This window comes from Trichosurus vulpecula, chromosome 3 (genome assembly GCF_011100635.1).
Source record: "Trichosurus vulpecula isolate mTriVul1 chromosome 3, mTriVul1.pri, whole genome shotgun sequence".
Taxonomy (NCBI): Eukaryota; Metazoa; Chordata; class Mammalia; order Diprotodontia; family Phalangeridae; genus Trichosurus; species Trichosurus vulpecula.
In genome coordinates, this window is record NC_050575.1 from 252,707,869 (window position 1) to 252,727,836 (window position 19,968).

The 19,968-nt window shown below is 36.3% G+C and overlaps 1 protein-coding gene across 1 annotated transcript in view; it reads right to left on the reverse strand.

The window, feature by feature from the left end:
• Positions 1-1,668: 1,668 nt before the first annotated feature.
• LOC118843733 (CUB and sushi domain-containing protein 1-like) overlaps positions 1,669-19,968 on the reverse strand; it is a 2,679,416-nt gene continuing 2,661,116 nt past the window's right edge. The window contains 2 exon segments of the mRNA XM_036751485.1: positions 1,669-4,247; positions 6,075-6,207. Of these exon segments, the coding sequence (XP_036607380.1) occupies positions 4,088-4,247; positions 6,075-6,207 (293 nt within the window). The 3' untranslated portion in view covers positions 1,669-4,087.

The following is a 19,968-nucleotide window of genomic DNA, read 5'->3' on the forward strand; positions in this document are numbered from 1 at the left end:
TAACTTGACTCTCAGGAAAATTAGTATATCATTCCATTTAACTGCTAGACATTGAGCTCAATGGGCCACTGAGGACTTGTAAAGCATTCTTTTCCCTCTCACCACAGATATGAATAGGGGACAGCTGGCTCTGAATTTTAAAGGCAATATGAGTTAATCATTTCAGTGAAGTCCTCTTAAAATGGGATATTTGTAATGATTTGCTAAATATATTTACATTTTTCTTATGTGGGGCATAGCATTTTTTCAGCATTTTAAAAGTTCACAGATGGTTCATAGAATTTTTAGCAAAAATGAACAAAAAGCCAAACCTAACTAGATGCCTTTTTTGGTTGAGGGAATCAAGTAGTCATTTTCCAGCAAAGCACCTTAGAATTTGTTATAATAACTAACTCCTTTGTGAGAAAACCTCCAAGTCCATTAGGAATATACCAAAACTGTTATTATTTTATCATAAGTATTAAACAATATTTAGGCACAATGGTCAATAGTTTCCCCTGATACACATTTTTCTCATTTTGACAAGGACTGTTTTCACCCATATGTCAGTCCTTTCTAACTCTAGACTTGATAGTCTGACACTTCATAGAAATTTTATCATTCTTCATTTCAATTGGTTTGTAGACCAAATGAATTTTCTTCTAACACACACACACACACACGCACGCATGCACACACGCACACCCCTCCTCTATTGTATAAGGCAAGAAAATAATTTAGAAACCAAAAAAAATCACCCGAAAGATGGAAATCTAAAATTAAATATTTAATTAGAACTTTGATTTTGCTTTCAAGATAGGTGGCATTGCACAGGCTATATTACACTCTTTTTATATATATTTTTTATTTTTATTATTTTTTTGCCAAAAAGATATTGTTCATTTAACAGGCCACTTGAATATTAATACATGTGTAATAGGTTTGGAACTGAAAATCAGCTAGAGATGGTACATTTTACATTATTGGGAAATTACATTTTTATTGTAAAAACATTTATTTTTAACAATTTACCTACATTAATCAAAAAATTACAGCATATTTAATAATTTTACAAATTCTTCATAAAAAATATATCTCTGTACAAAAAGTTCTTTTGCACCTACTTCATGTCAGCAGCATGTAGTGAAATGACAGGATGGATTACTGGGAATGAAGATGGGGTTGACTTGATCGTAATGCCAGCGTTCTTTTTTCCCCTTTTATAATAGCTTTGTGTTGTTGTTGTCTGTTTACAAAATATCTTACAGAAGAAAAAAAAATTATTGCAGCTAGCCTGGAGAAAGGCAAGATGTGTGGAACAAGCAGCAGCTTTAAACAGCTTTGAAGCACATAACCTGTTTTAGCATGTTGTTTCCCCCCCACCCCCCACCCCCCCATGGAATCTGGTCAACTTTAGGGAAGTTTTCTCTAGATACCTCAGCAAGCACATTTCCTGACTTTCAGATCAGCATCTCTCAAAGATCTCTCAGGAGTCTGGCTAGGGAACTGAACACAGCCTACAAAAAAACTGCAGGTAAAATTCTCACAAGAGAATTAGAAAGTAAAAATTAAATCTTTAAAAATGCTCAGAATTTAGAACTAAAGGGCAATCTGAGTTGTATACACACACATACACACATTCACCCACATACATTCACACATTCTGTCATCTGATACATAATTTCTTTTATCTATCTCCTGTCATCTAAGGATTCCTTTATGTTATCAACCAGCAAGTCAGGAGTGTGGGAGCAGAAAGCATCCACTCAGGCTCTGAAGTCAGCATTTTGCACCTGGTTTGAATGACTCAAGCTTAGATATATACATCTTATATATATGTATATACATAGTGTGTGAATGTGAGTTTTTGTGTATGTGTGTGTTTATGAGTGAGTGTATGTGTATGGTAACCTTGTTCTCACTTGTACAGAAAATTCAAACCCTATCCAAAGGTTCTGATATTAATCTATGGGTCAGCCATTCAATACTCTGTCCTATTGGCATTGTCCATTTTATTGAGAGAAACTGAGAGATGACGCAGACTCCAGAAGTGCTATCAAGTCGGACATTTGTTGAGAGAATACATTGTATTCATGACAGTTTTCACCAGCAAAACTGAAATGAAAAATAAAACTGGAAGAGATCTACTTGGTCTCCTTAAAAATTATATGCCCTTTCAATAAAGAGCTAGCACTCAGATGCCCTATGACTGAAAGCATGTGACTGAAAGTGTTGAAGCAAAATGCCTTTTTTTAAACCTTGACATTTTTTCAAACCTTATTTTCATACCTTGGAGCTATGCTTTTAATGGACTAATACTTTAAAAAAATCTTAGAATAAATCCCCGGATAATGGTCTAGTACTGTGCATTGTACAAAGTATGTACTTAAGAAACCTTGGTTGAATTGAATAGACTATAAACCCCTTGTCAAGTAGAAGACCATTTAGAAACAATATTTCCATTTTCATTACTTTCAATTAGGAATTCAGGGAAGGGGTTTTTCAGTGTGTGAAATTTAAATGTTAAGAACTTAATAACACAAAACTTAAAAGTTTATAATCATTTTATCAAAATATAAAAATCAATGCTAATTAACATCTTGAACTTCAGACCCATACACACATTTAATTTTTCCCCCTGCCTTCATGTTGTAGTTCTGTCCCCTTTGAATTTCATAAGAAGCATTATTTATTCTTTAATTCATAATTCAGGTACATGGATTCCTGTGATTTTAAAATCATTATATTTTCTTTTCAGCTGGGGGATTACAAAGCATGAAGCAGAGATGTGGTTAATAAAGAAAATTATGTGAACCAAGGTCAGCAGTGTTGCATTTTTCCCCTCAAAAAAAACTGAATAGTATTTTGATACTGACAATTCCCACTGGGTTCTGTGTGTTAGTGGACTATATTGTCTTTCATGCAATATCAAAAAATGATGCCCCGTCAAAAGGAAGAATGGCTGTAATGTAAAAGGGAAGACTGTATTGTGAGCTAAAACTCACAGGTTTTGTGAGCTATCTAAAATAAATTACTATTCACATTTTTACACGGCAGGCAGCAATTGCTGCCAACCCCCCTGCTGTTAAATAGGATGATACTGACAATAAGTGACTGACAATGGTACAATCAGAAGGGAAAAAATACTGGAAGTGAAGGTGGACTTTTTTTCTCCCTTTCTTGACATGCCCAATGGTTTTATCTATATAAATGGAGCAAAAAAAAACAGAATAAAAGTAAACCCAAAAATCTATTCGGTATCACATTTCTTTTCAAACCTGTGCCAAATCTGGGGAATATTTTCTAACAGGTCAACAAAAAACTGACCATGGAATGCTGAGCTTGACAATGTGAGATAATGCTTATATACAATGGACAGTGTGTAGAAACCCTGTATACATAGTTTGTATCAGAATTTTAGTCATTCAGAACACACTAGTGCAAAAAATTGTGCATCAAAAATTCTGCAATACAACAGCTGACTGGGAAATTTGCAGACTGCCCTATGTATGAACATTGGAGACATACTGTGAGTTTGTCCAACTGCAAGAGCATCTCAGTGATGTCATCAAAAAGCATTTGTAGGTGTGTGCATCTACCAGAAAGTTTTCTTCTCTTTTAGGGAAGCTTTTTTTTTTTTCCTTCAGAACATTTCTGTTCATGGGGATTAAAACAAAACAAAACCAAACCAAAAACATACTGTGGTGCTCTTGTTTTGTTATGGCACCCAAAGGATATATCCAAGTGCCCGAAAGATTGCATTGAAAGGCATCCCAGTCACATATGAATATGAAAGTCTGAGGCATTAAGTATGACAAATTGGCATGACTTGGCAGTCTTCCTTAAGTGTGCCTTGATTTCAAGCAGATGCAGCCAAGCACTTTTAATCCACTTTCAAGAATGAAGATGGTGTCTTTGATTTGATCCCCAGAAGACTCTGACCCATTTTACTAGGAATTTCAGCTGCATGTATATGCCAGGAGAAGATGTTCAAGATTACCGCAGCGAAGCCAAGAGTAGAAGGGAGAGTGGTATATGGCACCAAAGGAATTACTGCTTGTCCATCAGAGGTATGGCTATGAATCAGTCATTTTGGGGGCACTGAAGGCTATACCACTGTACAAACTGTGTTCAGAGTTGTGTCAAACCTCACAGCTTTTGCCTCTGTGGGTTTTAAGTTTGTATCATACATAGGATTTTCAAATGAAGCTTGTCCATTACTGTTTTCATGTCCAGCATAGCCATTATACTGTACTTTTGGTCTTGTTCTGAAAATAAAGAGGAGAAAAAGGAATTAATAGTTGAAAACTTGAGCCTTAAAACAAACATTTTACCTGTCATAATAATATTTAAAATCAGGATAAGAAGTTCATAGAAATGTTATCTGAGCAGACAGAGCACAACACACGTGAGATTAGATACATTAGGAATATTATAGGATAATGGAATCACAGGGTTAGAGTTAGAAATAATCTTGTAGAACACTTAATCCAACAGTTCTCAAACTTTTTTGGTTTCAGGTTCCCTTTATACTCTAAAAATCATTGATAGCCCCAGTGAGTTTTGTTTGTTTGGCTTATATATACATTCTTATGTTTTTATTCAGATATCAACAGGAATTGTATTTGAAACTAAAGGTGAAATTTCCCTAGTTTGGAGGTTTTAATTTATTTTTCTTTCATTTACTTAGTTATCTATTTAGTCCCTACTTTTATTCATTCTTTTTCCTCCTTTCAGTTAAATGTTTAGTTAAGACGCTTTCCTCTTCTCCCCTCAAACTTTTGTTTAGTAGTTTTCTTTCTACTATAACTTTCTAAGTTTTCAATTTTGTTTTTCTTCACTACTTCTCTTCCTTTTGAGATTATTCATAAATTATATTACTAGGATCATGGACTACACCCTTATTTATTCCTTTTTTGTGTTCATCCTGGGCTTAAAGCTTCTCAAGTATTGGGTCTGATTTCTCTCTTCAAACTAATTTCTATGTTATTCCCTTTATAGACTGTGATCCCATTCCTCACACTTAGAAAAAACAATGAGGACAAAAAAAGGGAATTATAAAAATCGAAGGTCTAGAATTATATTTATTATAGACAAATTTTGTGTTGAATGCTCAATTCAAACTACTAAATATTTAGCTTCATTTTCCCCCTCTGGCTTTCAAGAGTACAAAAACAAACCTGAAGGAGTCATGGAGAGAAAGAAATTTTTACTCCTGAACATTTTAAATTCTCTGGTAAAATGGAACTATATTATTGAGCTTTTCATACTACATCAAGAGTTCTTAAACTAGGCATATTGACTCATTTTTAAAAAAAATTAAATATTTTGATATTTTTTATTTTAATATTATTGGTTTTATTTGTATCTTATGTATTTTATTATAAGCATCTAAAATATTATTCTGATAAGCAGTCGACAGGATTCACAGAACTGCCAAAAAAGTCCCCTCCCCTCCCCGACACTGTTCTTAAAAAAAATCCCAAACTATCATAGAATTGCCTGGGGCACTGAGAAGTTAAGTGACTTCCGTAGATCACCAAGTCAATATTTTTCAGAAGGAACTCACGAACCCAGGTTTTCCTGACTTTGAGGCCTTTTCTCTATTCATTATGTCAGACTATCACATCATACTATCATACTAGTATCTATTTAAAAACAAATAAATTATCTAGCAAAATAGTTCATAAAAAAGGACCTTAGAGTTAAAAGTAAACTTATAGCCCATCTGGTATGACATGTCCACCTCAAGTATGAAATCCCCTTCTAAAATAGCCACAGCATAGAGAGAGCTCATTATTCTTTTCTTTTCAGAAACTCCTAGTTACTTAAAAATTCTTCTTTTATTATATTCAGTCTAATTAACCACAAAGATTCAGCAGTGTTTCTTTCATAGTCTGTTGGCTTTCTTCTCTTAAATGGGTATTGTTTGGAGTTGGTCAACTGGCTTTGTGGGTTGGATAACCACTTATATCATTTAAGTACAAGAAGAGAATATTGATGAAATACTAAAATTAGATACTGTAATAATAATTTGTTAGAAGGCTGACTCAGTTACATTCTCAAAGATATGACCATGATGCTTTATACAATACCTGTGTTTGTAGAGGTAAAATGCAAAACCTGATAAAATTAGCGCAAAGAATGGAACTAGAATGGCAGCTGCAACAGAACTGCTATTTGTACCATAATAGTGATTTGAAGAATCAGGATCTATACTTAAAGGACCTGAAAAAGGAAAAGAAAAAAATCTTTGATATACAATTATGAAAAAAATCATCTAAGAAATTAAAATTTTTAATGATCGACTCCTCTGACAAGCTTCTAAAAGCCCTTTATAATCTGGCCTCAACTTATCTTCCCATATTGCCTGTATATTAATTCCCTTTACCTACTCTGAGAGCCACTTAAAATGGGCTTTTCTCTGTTCTTTACAAATGATGTTACATCTCCAGTTTCTGCGTTCTTGTACCGGCCATTCATACCATTTGGAATGCAGTTCCTTCTCAGTTTGGCCATAGTACTATGCTTCTAGACTACAAAAGCACTACTTTATATATATGACGTCTTTCCTGCTACCTCCAAGTTCTAGTGCCCTCCTTCACAAACAACCTTGTATTTCATTACATTATATTTACTTGTATTCTATTTATTTTTATATATTGGTATCTATATTTGTCATCTACTCTATTGGAACATAAAATATTTAAGAACAGAGATTTGTTTGATTCATCATGTTTGAATCCCTACTGCCAAACATTAAATCTAGCATATAGTAGGCTCTCAATAAGTACCTGATTGATTGGCCAACATATTGAACGAAAGTATTTAGAGCTGAAAGAGAAGTTAAAGATCTTTCAGTCCAAGTCTGAAATTTCATAGATGAGGACAAGTGAGTAAGACCAGAGAAACTAAATTACTTGCTTCTGGTAATAAACATAGTAAGAAGCTGAGGTTCAAACTCAGGTCTCTTTAATAATCTTGGGAATACTCTTTTCACTACATTCTGGCTACCTTTATGATAAATTAATAAAATGTAATATAAAGACTACTGGATAAGAGGCTCAGAATGTTAAAATTACCCAAATAGGAAGACACTGAGGAGTGCAAAAATATTTCTTAAAGTTTCTGACTAGTTTCTAATAATATGAAATGACTTCAGTTCACATCAAAGGGAACTGTTTAACATAAATTAAGTGGATTTCTTCTGTGAGACCATTATAATCAAACTAGAAATCAACCTCATTTGAATGAGTCAGACCATCTTGTAGGAGGCTGCCCCATGTGAAATCAATTTTCAACTTGGCAGAAAGCAAAAATATAGTAAAGGATCATGATTTAGCTGATGTAACTAATGTGAAGGAGATGAAATTAGGTCATACAGTCAATTAAAATAAAAGCAGAAGATCACTGTTGAAATTTAGTGGTTTGGAAATGAGAGAGATTTATTATTTGTGCTACCTCTATAAAAACCTCTACTCCCAATTGCTTATAAATAATAGAGAGGCAAGGTAGTGTAGTGGAAAGAGTACTAAACCCAAAGTCAGAAGACCTAAGTCCAGGGTCTGTCTTTGATAATTACTACTGTTAAAAATGCTCTGGGGACCTCCAGGGGCAGAGCCAAGATGGTGGCTGAAAAGCAGGGACGTGTGTGAGCTCCCCGCCAGGTCCCTCCAAAAAACTATAAAAAATGGCTCTGAAAAAATTCTAGAAATGCAGAACCCACAAAATAGCAGAGAGAAGCAGGGATCTAGCCCAGGACAGCCTGGATGGTCGCTGGATGAGGGCTATCACGCACAGAGCAGAGGGGAGTGGAGCTCAGCGTGGGCAGCGGCAGGACCAACCAGACCAGCAGCAGGCTGGAACAGGCCCTAGTGCCCTGAATCAGTGAGCTGTGGCAGTTACCAGACTTCTTAACCCACAAACACCAAAGACAACAGAGAAGGTTAGTGGGAAAAGCTGTAGGGGACAGAGTTTGGGGTTCGGCCACCACCCCAGGGGCAGCGGGGGAGGTGCAGCTACAGAACTACAGCTGCAGTTACTTCCAGCTCCAGGCCCATGTGGTGGGAGGAATTAAGTGGCGGATCAGAGCAAGAGTGAAGAGCCTGCTGAAGATTTGTGTCAGGTCTAGGTTGGTGGTTCTTGAGGAAGGAGGAGTGCTGGGGTGGCAGAGCTGGCTGTATAGAAATAGCTCTGAAATCAACAGCACATCCACTCAAGCTTAGAAAAAAGTACTCTTTACTCTACAAGCAGTCATACCCCAACAAAAACTCAAGGGTCAAGTAAGTTGGCTGGGATCATGGCCAGGCAGCAAAAATGCACTCAGATTCGGTCTCAGACTTTGGAATCTTTCTTTGGTGACAAAGAAGACCAAAACATACAGACAGAAAGTCAACAAAGTCAACGAAGTCAACAAAGTCAAAGAGCCTACACCAAAAGCCTCCAAGAAAAACATGAACTGGTCTCAGGCCATGTAAGAGCTCAAAAAGGATTTGGAAAAGCAAGTTAGAGAAGTAGAGGAAAAATTGGGAAGACAAATGAGAATGATAAAAGAAAACCATGAAAAACAAGTCAATGACTTGCTAAAGGAGACCCAAAAAAATACTGAAAAAAATATTGAAGAAAACAACACTTTAAAAAATAGACTAACTCAAATGGCAAAAGAGCTCCAAAAGGTCAATGAGGAGAAGAATGCCTTGAAAGGCAGAATTAGCCAAATGGAAAAGGAGGTCCAAAAGACCACTGAAGAAAATACTACCTTAAAAATTAGACTGGAGCAAGTGGAAGCTAGTGACTTTATGATAAATCAAGATATTATCAAACAGAACCAAAGGAATGAAAAAAGTGGAAGACAATGTGAAATATCTCACTGGAAAAACCACTGACCTGGAAAATAGATCCAGGAGAGATAATTTAAAAATTATTGGACTACTTGAAAGCCATGATCAAAAAAAGAGCCTAGATATCATCTTTCAAGAAATTATCAAGGAGAATTGCCCTGATATTTTAGAGCCAGAGGGTAAAATAGAAATTGAAAGAATCCACCGATCGCCTCCTCAAATAGATCCCAAAAAGAAAACTCCTAGGAACATTGTCGCCAAATTCCAGAGCTCCCAGGTCAAGGAGAAAATACTGCAAGAAGTCAGAAAGAAACAATTTGAGTATTGTGGAAAAACAATCAGGATAACACAGGATCTGGCAGCTTCCACATTAAGGGACCAAAGGGCTTGGAATACAATATTCCGTAGGTCAGTAGAGCTAGGATTAAAATCAAGAATCACCTACCCAGCAAAACTGAGTATCATGCTCCAAGGCAAAATATGGATTTTCAATAAAATAGAGGACTTTCAAGCTTTCTCAGTGAAAAGACCAGAGCTGAATAGAAAATTTGACTTTCAAACACAAGAATCAAGAGAAGCATGAAAAGGTAAACAAGAAAGAGAAATCATAAGGGACTTACTAAAGTTGAACTGTTTTGTTTACATTCCTACATGGAAAGATGATCTGTATGATTCGTGAGACCTCAATATCATAGTAGCTGAAAGGAATATGCATATATATATATGTTTATATATATATATATATATATATATGTGTGTGTGTGTATATATATATATATGGGTGTGTTTGTGTGTGTGTGTATACATATATGTACATATGTGTGTGTCTATGTATGTATATATATGTGTGTGTGTGTATGTATGTATATATATATACATACACACACACAGAGGGCACAGGGTGAGTTGAATATGAAGGGATGATATTTAAAAAAATAAAATCAAATTAAGGGATAAGAGAGGAATATATTGAGAGAGGGAGAAAGGGAGAGATAGAATGGGGTAAATTATCTTGCATAAAAGTGGCAAGAAAACACGGTTCTCTAGGAAGGGAAGAGGGGGCAGGTGAGGAGGAATGAGTAAATCTTTCTCTCATCGCATCTGACCTGAGGAGGGAATACCATACACACTCAATTGGGTATCTTACCCCACAGGAAAGAAGGAGGAAGAAGATAGAAAAGGGGGGACGATAGAAGGGAGGGAAGATGGGGGGAGGAGGTAATCAAAAACAAACACTTTCCAAAAAGGGACAGGGTCAAGGGAGAAAATTCAATAAAGGGGGATAGGTTAGGATGGAGCAAAACATAGTTAATCTTTCACAACATGAGTATAGTGGAAGGGTTTTACATAATGATATGCATGTGGCCTATGTTGAATTGCTTGCCTTCTTAGGGAGGGTGGGTGGGGAGGGAAGAGGGGAGAGAATTTGGAACTCAAAGTTTTAAAAACAGATGTTCAAAAACAACAACAAAGAAAAAAGTTTTTGCATGCAACTAGGAAATAAGATACACAGGCAATGGGGCATAGAAATTTATCTTACCCTACAAGGGAAGAAGGGAAAGGGGGATGGGAGTGGGGTGACAGATGGGAGGGCTGACTGGGGAATGGTGCAAACAGAATATACACCATCTTGGAGTGGGGGGGAGGGTAGAAATGGGGAGAAAATTTGTAATTCAAACTTGTGAAAATCAATGCTGAAAACTGAATATATTAAATAAATTAAATAAAAAAAAGAACTCAAAGTTTTAAAAACACATGTTAAAAAAATAAAAAAATGTTTTTGCATGCAACTAGGAAATAAGATACACAGGCAATGGGGCCTAGAAATTTATCTTGCCCTACAGGAAAGTAAGGGAAAAGGGGTTGGGGCAGGGGAGTGGGGTGACAGAAGGGAGGGTTGACTGGGGAATGGGGCAACCAGAATATATGCCATCTTGGAGTGGGGGGGAGGGTAGAAATGGGGAGAAAATTTGCAATTCAAACTCTTGTGAAAATCAATGCTGAAAACTAAAAATATTAAATAAATTAAATAAATCAACAAAAAACAATGCTCTGTAATCTGTAATCAGATTCTATTTCAGTTCAGGTCCCTTTATGGGCCTACAGGTCTTTTGTTATCACTAGGCATGTAACCATAAAGGATAAATCATTTAACCTTTAAAGGCTCATTTTGCTCATCTTTAAAATATAAAAAGGTGAAACAGTGATTTTGCTGCAGAGTCTCTTTTTACAACTAAGTTTAAAAAAAAAACATGCTCAGACTGTTGCCAAAACTCACTTGTGATGTTCAGAAAACTATTCAATAGACATGTTAATGCCCCAAATGTATATACTTTCACTTCTTTCTCTTCTTTTATTTTTTTTTTATTTTTTTTTAAATGCAATTTATTTATTTAACATATTTGGTTTTCAGCATTGATTTTCACAACAGTTTGAATTACAAATTTTCTCCCCATTTCTGCCCTCCCCCCCCCACTCCAAGATGGCGTATATTCTGGTTGCCCTGTTCCCCAGTCAGCCCTCCCCTCTATCACCCCCCTCCCCTCTCATCCCCTTTTCCCTTCCTTTCTTGTAGGGCAAGATAAATTTCTACGCCCCATTGCCTGTGTATCTTATTTTTTAGTTGCATACAAAAAGTTTTTTTGTTTTTGAACATCTGATTTTAAAACTTTGAGTTCCAAATTCCCTTCCCTCTTCCCTTCCCACCCACCCTCCCTAAGAAGTTGAGCAATTCAACCTAGGACACACATGTATTATTATGTATAACCCTTCCACAATACTCATGTTGTGAAAGGCTAACTACATTTTGCTCCTTCCCAACCCATCCCGCTTTATTGAATTTTCTCCCTTGACCCTGTCCCCTTTCCAAAGTGTTTGTTTTGATTACCTCCACCCCCATCTGCCCTCCACTCCATCATCCCCCCACCTTTTATTTTTTTTTTTTTATCTTCCTCCCTCTTCTTTCCTGTGGGGTAAGATACCCAACTGAGTATGTATGGTATTCCCCCTCAGGCCAAATCTGATGAGAGCAAGGTTCACTCATTCCCCCCTCACCTGCCCTCTCCCCTCCTCCCATAGAACTGCTTCCTCTTGCCACCTTTATGCGAGATAATCCACCCCATTCTATCTCTCCCTATCTCCCTCTCTCAGTATGTTACTCTCTCATCCCTTAATTTCATTTTATTTCTTTTAGATATCTTCCCTTCATCCTCAACTCACCCTGTGTCTGCTCTCTCTCTTTTACATATATATATATTTACACATACATACACATACATACATATACACATAGATACATACATACATACACATTCACTTATATATATACTTAAACATATATATATATATACATATATATATATGGATATTCCCTTCAACTACCCTAATACTGAGGTCTCATGAATCATACTCATCATCTTTCCATGTAGGAATGTAAACAAAACAGTTCAACTTTAGTAAGTCCCTTGCAATTTCCGTTTCTTGATTACCTTTTCATGCTTCTCTTGATTCTTGTGTTTGAAAGTCAAATTTTCTATTCAGTTCTGGTCTTTTCACTGAGAAAGCTTGAAAGTCCTCTATTTTATTGAAAATCCATATTTTGCCTTGGAACATGATACTCAGTTTTGCTGGGTAGGTGATTCTAGGTTTTAATCCTAGCTCCATTGACCTCCGGAATATCACATTCCAAGCCCTTCGATCTCTTAATGTAGAAGCTGCCAGATCTTGGGTTATTCTGATTGGGTTTCCACAATACTCAAATTGTTTCTTTCTGGCTGCTTGCAGTATTTTCTCCTTGATCTGGGAGCTCTGGAATTTGGCAACAATATTCCTAGGAGATTTCTTTTTGGGATCTATTTGCGGAGGCGATCGATGGATTCTTTCAATTTCTATTTTGCCCTGTGGCTCTAGAATATCAGGGCAGTTCTCCTTGATAATTTCCTGAAAGATGGTATCTAGGCTCTTTTTTTGATCATGGCTTTCAGGTAGTCCAATAATTTTTAAATTATCTCTCCTGGATCTATTTTCCAGGTCAGTGGTTTTTCCAAGGAGATATTTCACATTGTCTTCCATTTTTTCATTCCTCTGGTTCTGTTTTATAATATCCTGATTTCTCATAAAGTCACTAGCTTCCACTTGCTCCAATCTAATTTTTAAAGTAGTATTTTCTTCAGTGGTCTTTTGGACCTCCTTTTCCATTTGGCTAATTCTGCCTTTCACGGAATTCTTCTCCTCATTGGCTTTTTGGAGCTCTTTTGCCATTTGAGTTAGTCTATTTTTTAAGGTGTTGTTTTCTTCAGTGTATTTTTCAGTAGTTTTTTGGGTCTCCTTTAGCAAGTCATTGACTTGTTTTTCATGGTTTTCTTGCATCCTTCTTATTTCTCTTCCCAATTTTTCCTCTACTTCTCTAACTTGCTTTTCCAAATCCTTTTTGAGTTCTTCTATGGTCTGGGGCCAGTTCATGTTTTTCTTGGAGGCTTTGGTTGTAGGCTCTATGACTTTGTTGTCTTCTTTAGGCTGTATGTTTTGGTCTTCTTTGTCACCAAAGAAAGAATCCAAAGTCTGAGACTGAATCTGGGCGCGTTTTCGCTGCCTGGCCATATTCCCAACCAACTAACTTGACCCTTGAGTTTTTCAGTGGGGTATGACTGCTTGTAGACTAACGAGTTCTATGTTCTACGTTTGGGGGGGAGGTGCCAGCTCTGTCAGAGCCGCACTCCTCCTTCCCCAAGGACCCCCAGTCCAGACTGGGCTCAGATCTTCGGCAGGCTGTGCACCCCTGCTGTGATCCGCCACTTAATTCCTCCCACCAGGTGGGCCTGGAGCCGGAAGTAACAACAGCTGTAGCTGCCCCACCTCCGCTGCCGCCGGGGCTGGAAGCCGAACCGCGAACTCCTTCCACTCCCGCAGCTTTTCCTGCTAACCTTCTCTGCAGTCTTTGGTGTTTGTGGGTCGAGGGGTCTGGTAACTGCCGCAGCTCACATATTCAGGGCGCTAGGGCCCCCTCCGCCCGGCTTCTGGTCTGGATCGTCCATGCCGCTCAGGCTGGGCTCTGCTCCACTCCGTTCCCAGCTCCCAGCTCCCAGCTCCGTGTGGAATAGAGCTCACCCAGAGACTGTCCGGGCTGTCCTGGGCTGGAGCCCTGCTTCCCTCTGCTGTTCTGTGGGTTCTGCCATTCTAGAATTGGTTCAGAGCCATTTTTATAGGTTTTTGGAGGGACTTGGGTAGGGAGCTCACTCTAGTCCGTGCTTACCAGCTGCCATCTTGGCTCCGCCCCCCTTTCTCTTCTTTTAAAAATCACAATGCCTAGCATTATAATTACTTAACAAATCACTATAATCTTGAAGGAAACTTGGTATTCTGTTAGTGTAGCAGAATATTTAAGTCAGTATTTTAATAACGGCATTGGGAATCATAGTCTAGATTTTACTCTCTTAGTAGTTCTTAAATTCTTCTTTTTGGATTTCAGTGTTGGAATTACCCAGATGAGGCTATATTTACATACTGGTAGGCCTATATGGGCACTGTATATATATTAGACATTGTTACTATAAAAGATAATCAGTATACTTGTTCTACTTAGGTATATAACTTTGTATATACATATACATACATATATATACAAAGTTTAGTCACATCTGCTTTATTAAAATTGTCTGTTTTCTCTATATGTAATTACACACACACACAGAGATAGTTAGAAGTTAAAGGGTATAATAGATAATATTAGAGACAAGTTAATTCCACCCTAAAATATATATTTTGAAATCATATGGCCATATGCAAACCTTTACATTTGTATTTATTTTCATACATTAAATAAATATGCCTTCACTTCATTCATTACCCATTCAAGAGACATTTCTTATGTGTATTGTGTATAGAGTAATTTGGTGCTGAGGCAAATATAGCAATAATTAAGATGCAGCTTTTGCCCTCCTGGAACTCAGACTCTATAAGATGAGAAGAAATATAAACATTCACAAGTACGTAAGATTTTGAGATTTTGTTAGATCCAAGACCTCATCTCAATGGAAACTCCCCCAGAGAGATAAGCAACTAAGGCATACTTTTCCACAGATATACACACCACCAGTGCGTAAAGTGGGGATATAGAATGCCTCATGTGGGCAGCAAACATACATAGAGGAAAAGTTCACAGATTCAATTCAATGACCCCTTGCCCTTTTGAACATGATCTCAGAAGTTATTCCTCTTGGATATGGAAAACTTGAGGTAGAATTTAAAAGAACTGTTGGTCTATGACATCATCAATGAATTCAGCAGTCTGTACCAATTACAGAGGTGACAGAAAGTAGACCTTAGTAGACCTTGAACAAGAGAACTATCAAAGAACAATTTGCCTTTGTAAGTTCAAGATACTCTTGACTATGAAAAACCTTATTTTATATATGTATATGTGTATATGTAGATACATCCATATGGGTATATACCATATACACATGTATATAAAACACACAGACACACACACATATATATTGCACACACACACTATCTATCTATCTATCTATATCTATATCTATATCTATATATATTACACACACATACACACACGCACCTACCTTATCACCTTATACAATGTAGATTTACCCTATCTGCATAGCAGAGGAAAATAAGATCAATTTGATCATCCCTGCAAGATTCAAGCAATTAGACTATGCCCCAAGGAATCTCAGGAGCTCTGGCCACATTCCCATAACTTATGGTAAAGGCAGTGAGATGTATGAATCATGTGGAACTTAGAAAATATTAAAGTCTTTGAAAACAGCTTGGAAGAGCAAGAGGAAAGACTAATTAAAATCTTAGATTAGGAAAAGCTGGTTTGAATTTGTCAATTGACAAGTTCCAGTAGTATATATCTTTTAATTTTATGAGTTAAATAGTTCCTCAAAAGTGAGTGGAAGGACCTGACATGCCCAAAGAACATATCCTTTTCTGTAGGGAACATCAGAAAACAAAATACAACACTACTCTCTCAATCTGTGTGATTCTTGACCATGTTCTTTCCTACACACCTCTCAGAACACCTACTAATACAGGGGGATTTTGTTTTTAAACGTTCTGTGGATGTCAGTAAAATACTTAGGCTGTTATTCCTGTCGTATGACCTGATTATTTGATTTTCCAATAATACATTTTTGATGATACCTTTTGATTTGGTTTTGTTCAAGTCATCATTGGTAGCATGCTACAGTCAACTAATTCCTAACATGCATCAATTTCTTCCTTTTGAGTCACCAATGATACTGTTTCTTTGAAGGCTGAAGCCAGTACCTAACACAATGCCTGAACATTGATTAAAATTCTAGTTGTTGAAGATATTTTTACCATAAGTATGCCTTTTTGCATAATTTAAAGACTATTGGAATTTAAAGTGCTGCATGGTTTCTTAAAAAGAGTCCAGTCCATTTTCTTTTTCCTATTCAATTCTTGGTCCTGTTCATTTTATACCTGAATTGCCTTTTTGTGAGCTGGACTGCATTTATTAGCGACTAACTCAGTGGATTGTATTCCAACATTATGGTATAATCTAGGTAATAACTGATTTACTTGGTTATTCCTGTATGTCTTGTTAGGTTAACTTTTTAAATGTCCATTTATTTCATTTAGGAAGCACAACAATTTTCTGGGGATGAATGCAATCAATACAGTGTCACCAAAAAACAGAAGCATCTGGGAAACTTCAATATTTTCTATTAAACCATGTGAAGAACATATTTCATTATAGTATCAAATAACTCTGAGTAACTTTTATTTCTGTTTTAAATTCCATATATTAATGATTATCAGAGGATCAAAGTTATCACTGTGATCACATTGATCAAAGAATCTTCAACACCATTCAAGAAGTATTTATGAAGCTGCTAATATGCTCAATTCATTGTTTTGGGGACTAGAGATACCATTTTTTAAAAAAGACACAATTTCTGCCTTCAAGCAGTTTATGTTCAACTGAAGAACAGTGAACATGGCACGATGGGACACTGGTGAACACATACAATACAAAATAAGAAGCAAATGAAGTAAAATGTTAAATGTTAGAAAAATTTTCCTTATGTTGAGCCAAAATTTGCCTCTTTGCAACTTTTACCCATAGCTAATCTAAATTTCCTCATCAGATCACAATATATTCCATTCTACCTCTCCCTCTGCCTTGCAGACCCAAACACTGTTCTTTGTCCTCATAATGACCTCTAATTCTTTGACCCCTCAGTTCTATCCTAGGTCATAACCCCTGTACCTGCTACATTCTCCTTCCTTCTCCATTTTGACCCCTTGGTGAACCAGTTCAATGCTTCACTATCTTATTTTCTTGAATTTCTTGCCCTCTTATAGTATGGTTGATTATGTCAGGGCACATCTTAGCCACGGATTACTCTCAATATCCACTGGCTTGGCTTCTATTCACATACTACTGAGGAAAGCTGGAGAAAATCATGAAACCATGTTGATGGGGTCCACTGTAAATTTATATTATATAATCTTGACTGGGCCCTAATTGTGGCAAAGAAATCCTTTTACATCCCCCTGCCCTCACCAAATTAACTCACTATTCCACTTAAACCTTTTCATCTCTTCTCAAAACTCCATAGCTCCCATTCCTCTTTGCTTTTTATTTAAATGAAAAAAAATTGAGACCATTCACTGGGCATTCCCTCTTCCTGTCTTTTTTCATTCCTTTTTTCACATTAAGAGATGGTCCTGCTTCTTGCCGAGGCAAACTCCTCTACAAGCACAAGTGATCCCTTTCCGCTCTGTCTTCTCTATCGTTCACACTCTTATTCTCTCTTATTATCACACTCCAGTCTCCTCCTGTCTACTGGCTACTTCCCTATTGCCTACAAACATTTCCATGTCTCCCCTATCCTCAAAAAAACCCTTTCACTTAATCCATTTGTTTATCCCCACCAACTATCATCCCATATCTCAACTCCTTTATAGCTAAACTCCATGAGAAGGCCATCTCTAATTGATGCCTGCACTTCCATTCCTCTCATTTTCTTCTTTTGTCTCTATGATCTGGCTTCTGATTTCATCATTTAACTGAAACTACTCTTTCCAAAGTTTCCATTGATTTCTTAATCTACAAATCTAATGGCCTTTTCTCAATTCTTACTTTTTTGACTTCTCTACAGGCTTTAACAACGTTAATCACTGTCATCTCCTTGATACTCTGGTCCTTTCAGTCTCTGCCCTGGTTCTCTTCCTACCTGACTTCTACTTCTCAGTCTCTTTTGCTGGATCTTTGTACAGGTAACATCTAATTTTGAGTGTCCTCCAGGGCTCTGTCCTAAGGCCTCTATACTATTTCATCCACTGATCTCAGCAGCAAATATGGATTCAATTGTTATCTTTACTTCTTCAGTCCTATAGAAGTTTTTCCTTAAACCCCTTGTTGATCTTAGCATTTATAGATTCAAATATTATCTCTATGTTACTGATTCTCACATAGATTTATTCAGTCCTAACATCTTTCCTGTCCTTCAAATCAGCCTTTCAAACCACCAATTTCACATATTAAAAAAGAAGTCCCTTAGACCTGTTAAACTCAATATGACTCATACTCATCTCCCTCTGAACCGTTCCCTCTTTTGAACTTTCCATACCACTATATTCTCAGTCACCCAGGTTCACAACCTAGGTGTCAACTTGTGAAGAGTTTTGAATGCCTAACTAAAGAGATTGGGATTTATTTGTTAAGCCATAGGGAACTTATCAAAGTATTGAAGATATGATAAGATCTATGCATAAAGAAAATTCTTCTGCCAGCATTGTATATGCTATTCAAATTTATGGTGATTATTTTATATGATACAAAAGCTTGTGACAAAACATATCTTTATATTATGATTTGGATATACTAAACGCCAAAATCATCATGGTGGGTAGGGGCAAAGGATCTCGTAACCCATCTATAAGACTATCCATGGAGGAATCTGTCTTAAAAAACTCACTAGTTGAGTGAACAGATGAATGTTCCATGTAGCTTAGTTAAATGTTAAATCTTAAAATGGCATCTTCTATTATAATGAGAGCTCCAATTTTATTTGCATTATGCTGTTGCTTCTTAATCTAATAAAATAACAACAACATTATTTATTAAATTATCCTTACAAGAAAAAGGAAAAGGAACAACATATGCAAAATATTTATAGCAGCTCTTTTTGTGGCAGTAAAGAACTGGAAATCGAGTGGATACCCATTAATGAATGGGGAATGGCTGAACAAGTCATGGTATATGATTATGATGGAATGCGACTGTGCTATAGGAAATGACGAGCAGGATCGTTTCAGAAAAACGTGGAAAGAGGTATATGAACTCATGCAAACCTAGGTGAGCAGAACCAGGAGAACATTGTACATAATAACAATAATACTTTAAGGATGATCAACTGTGAAAGACTTAGTGACTCTGATCAAGACAAGGATCCAAGACAATTCCAAAGGACCAATGGTGAAAAATGCTATCAACCTCCAGAGAGAGAATTGATTAACTCTAAATGCAAATTGAAGCACACTTTATTACATTCTTTAAAATTTTTCTTGTTTTAATTTTGTCTTTTTATTTGCAACATGGCTAATATGGAAATGTTTTGCATGACTTTAAATTATAATCTTTATCAAATTGTTTGCTTTCTCAAAGAGAGGGGAGGGGTAGGAGGAAGAGTACTTGAAACTCAACATTTTTGAAAATGATTATTAAATTTTTTACATGTAAATGAAAAACATTTAGTGAATTAAAATATATTTACATTAAAATATTCTTTATAATGAGGTATATTTTTGAAATAAATTTCTAGACTAAACTCTAAGGGAATGAAGCGGATAAAATCTCCAAGGTGTCTGATTTAGATTAAATGGTTACAAAGTAATCTGATCTAATTTTGAAGTGTTCAAGCAATATCCAGTCTTATAATAATTATAGGCAATGGAGATATAAGGACAAAAGTGAAATGATTTCTGCCATCAAGGAACATTAATTCCACTATGAATATAAGTAATTTAGAAAGAAAAAACTTTGTAAATCTAATGTCTGAATATCAGTTATTTTTGTTAGGAGTTAATATTTTCATGTAATAATACTCATTGAAATGAGATAATATATGTAAAATATTTTGAAAATCTTAAT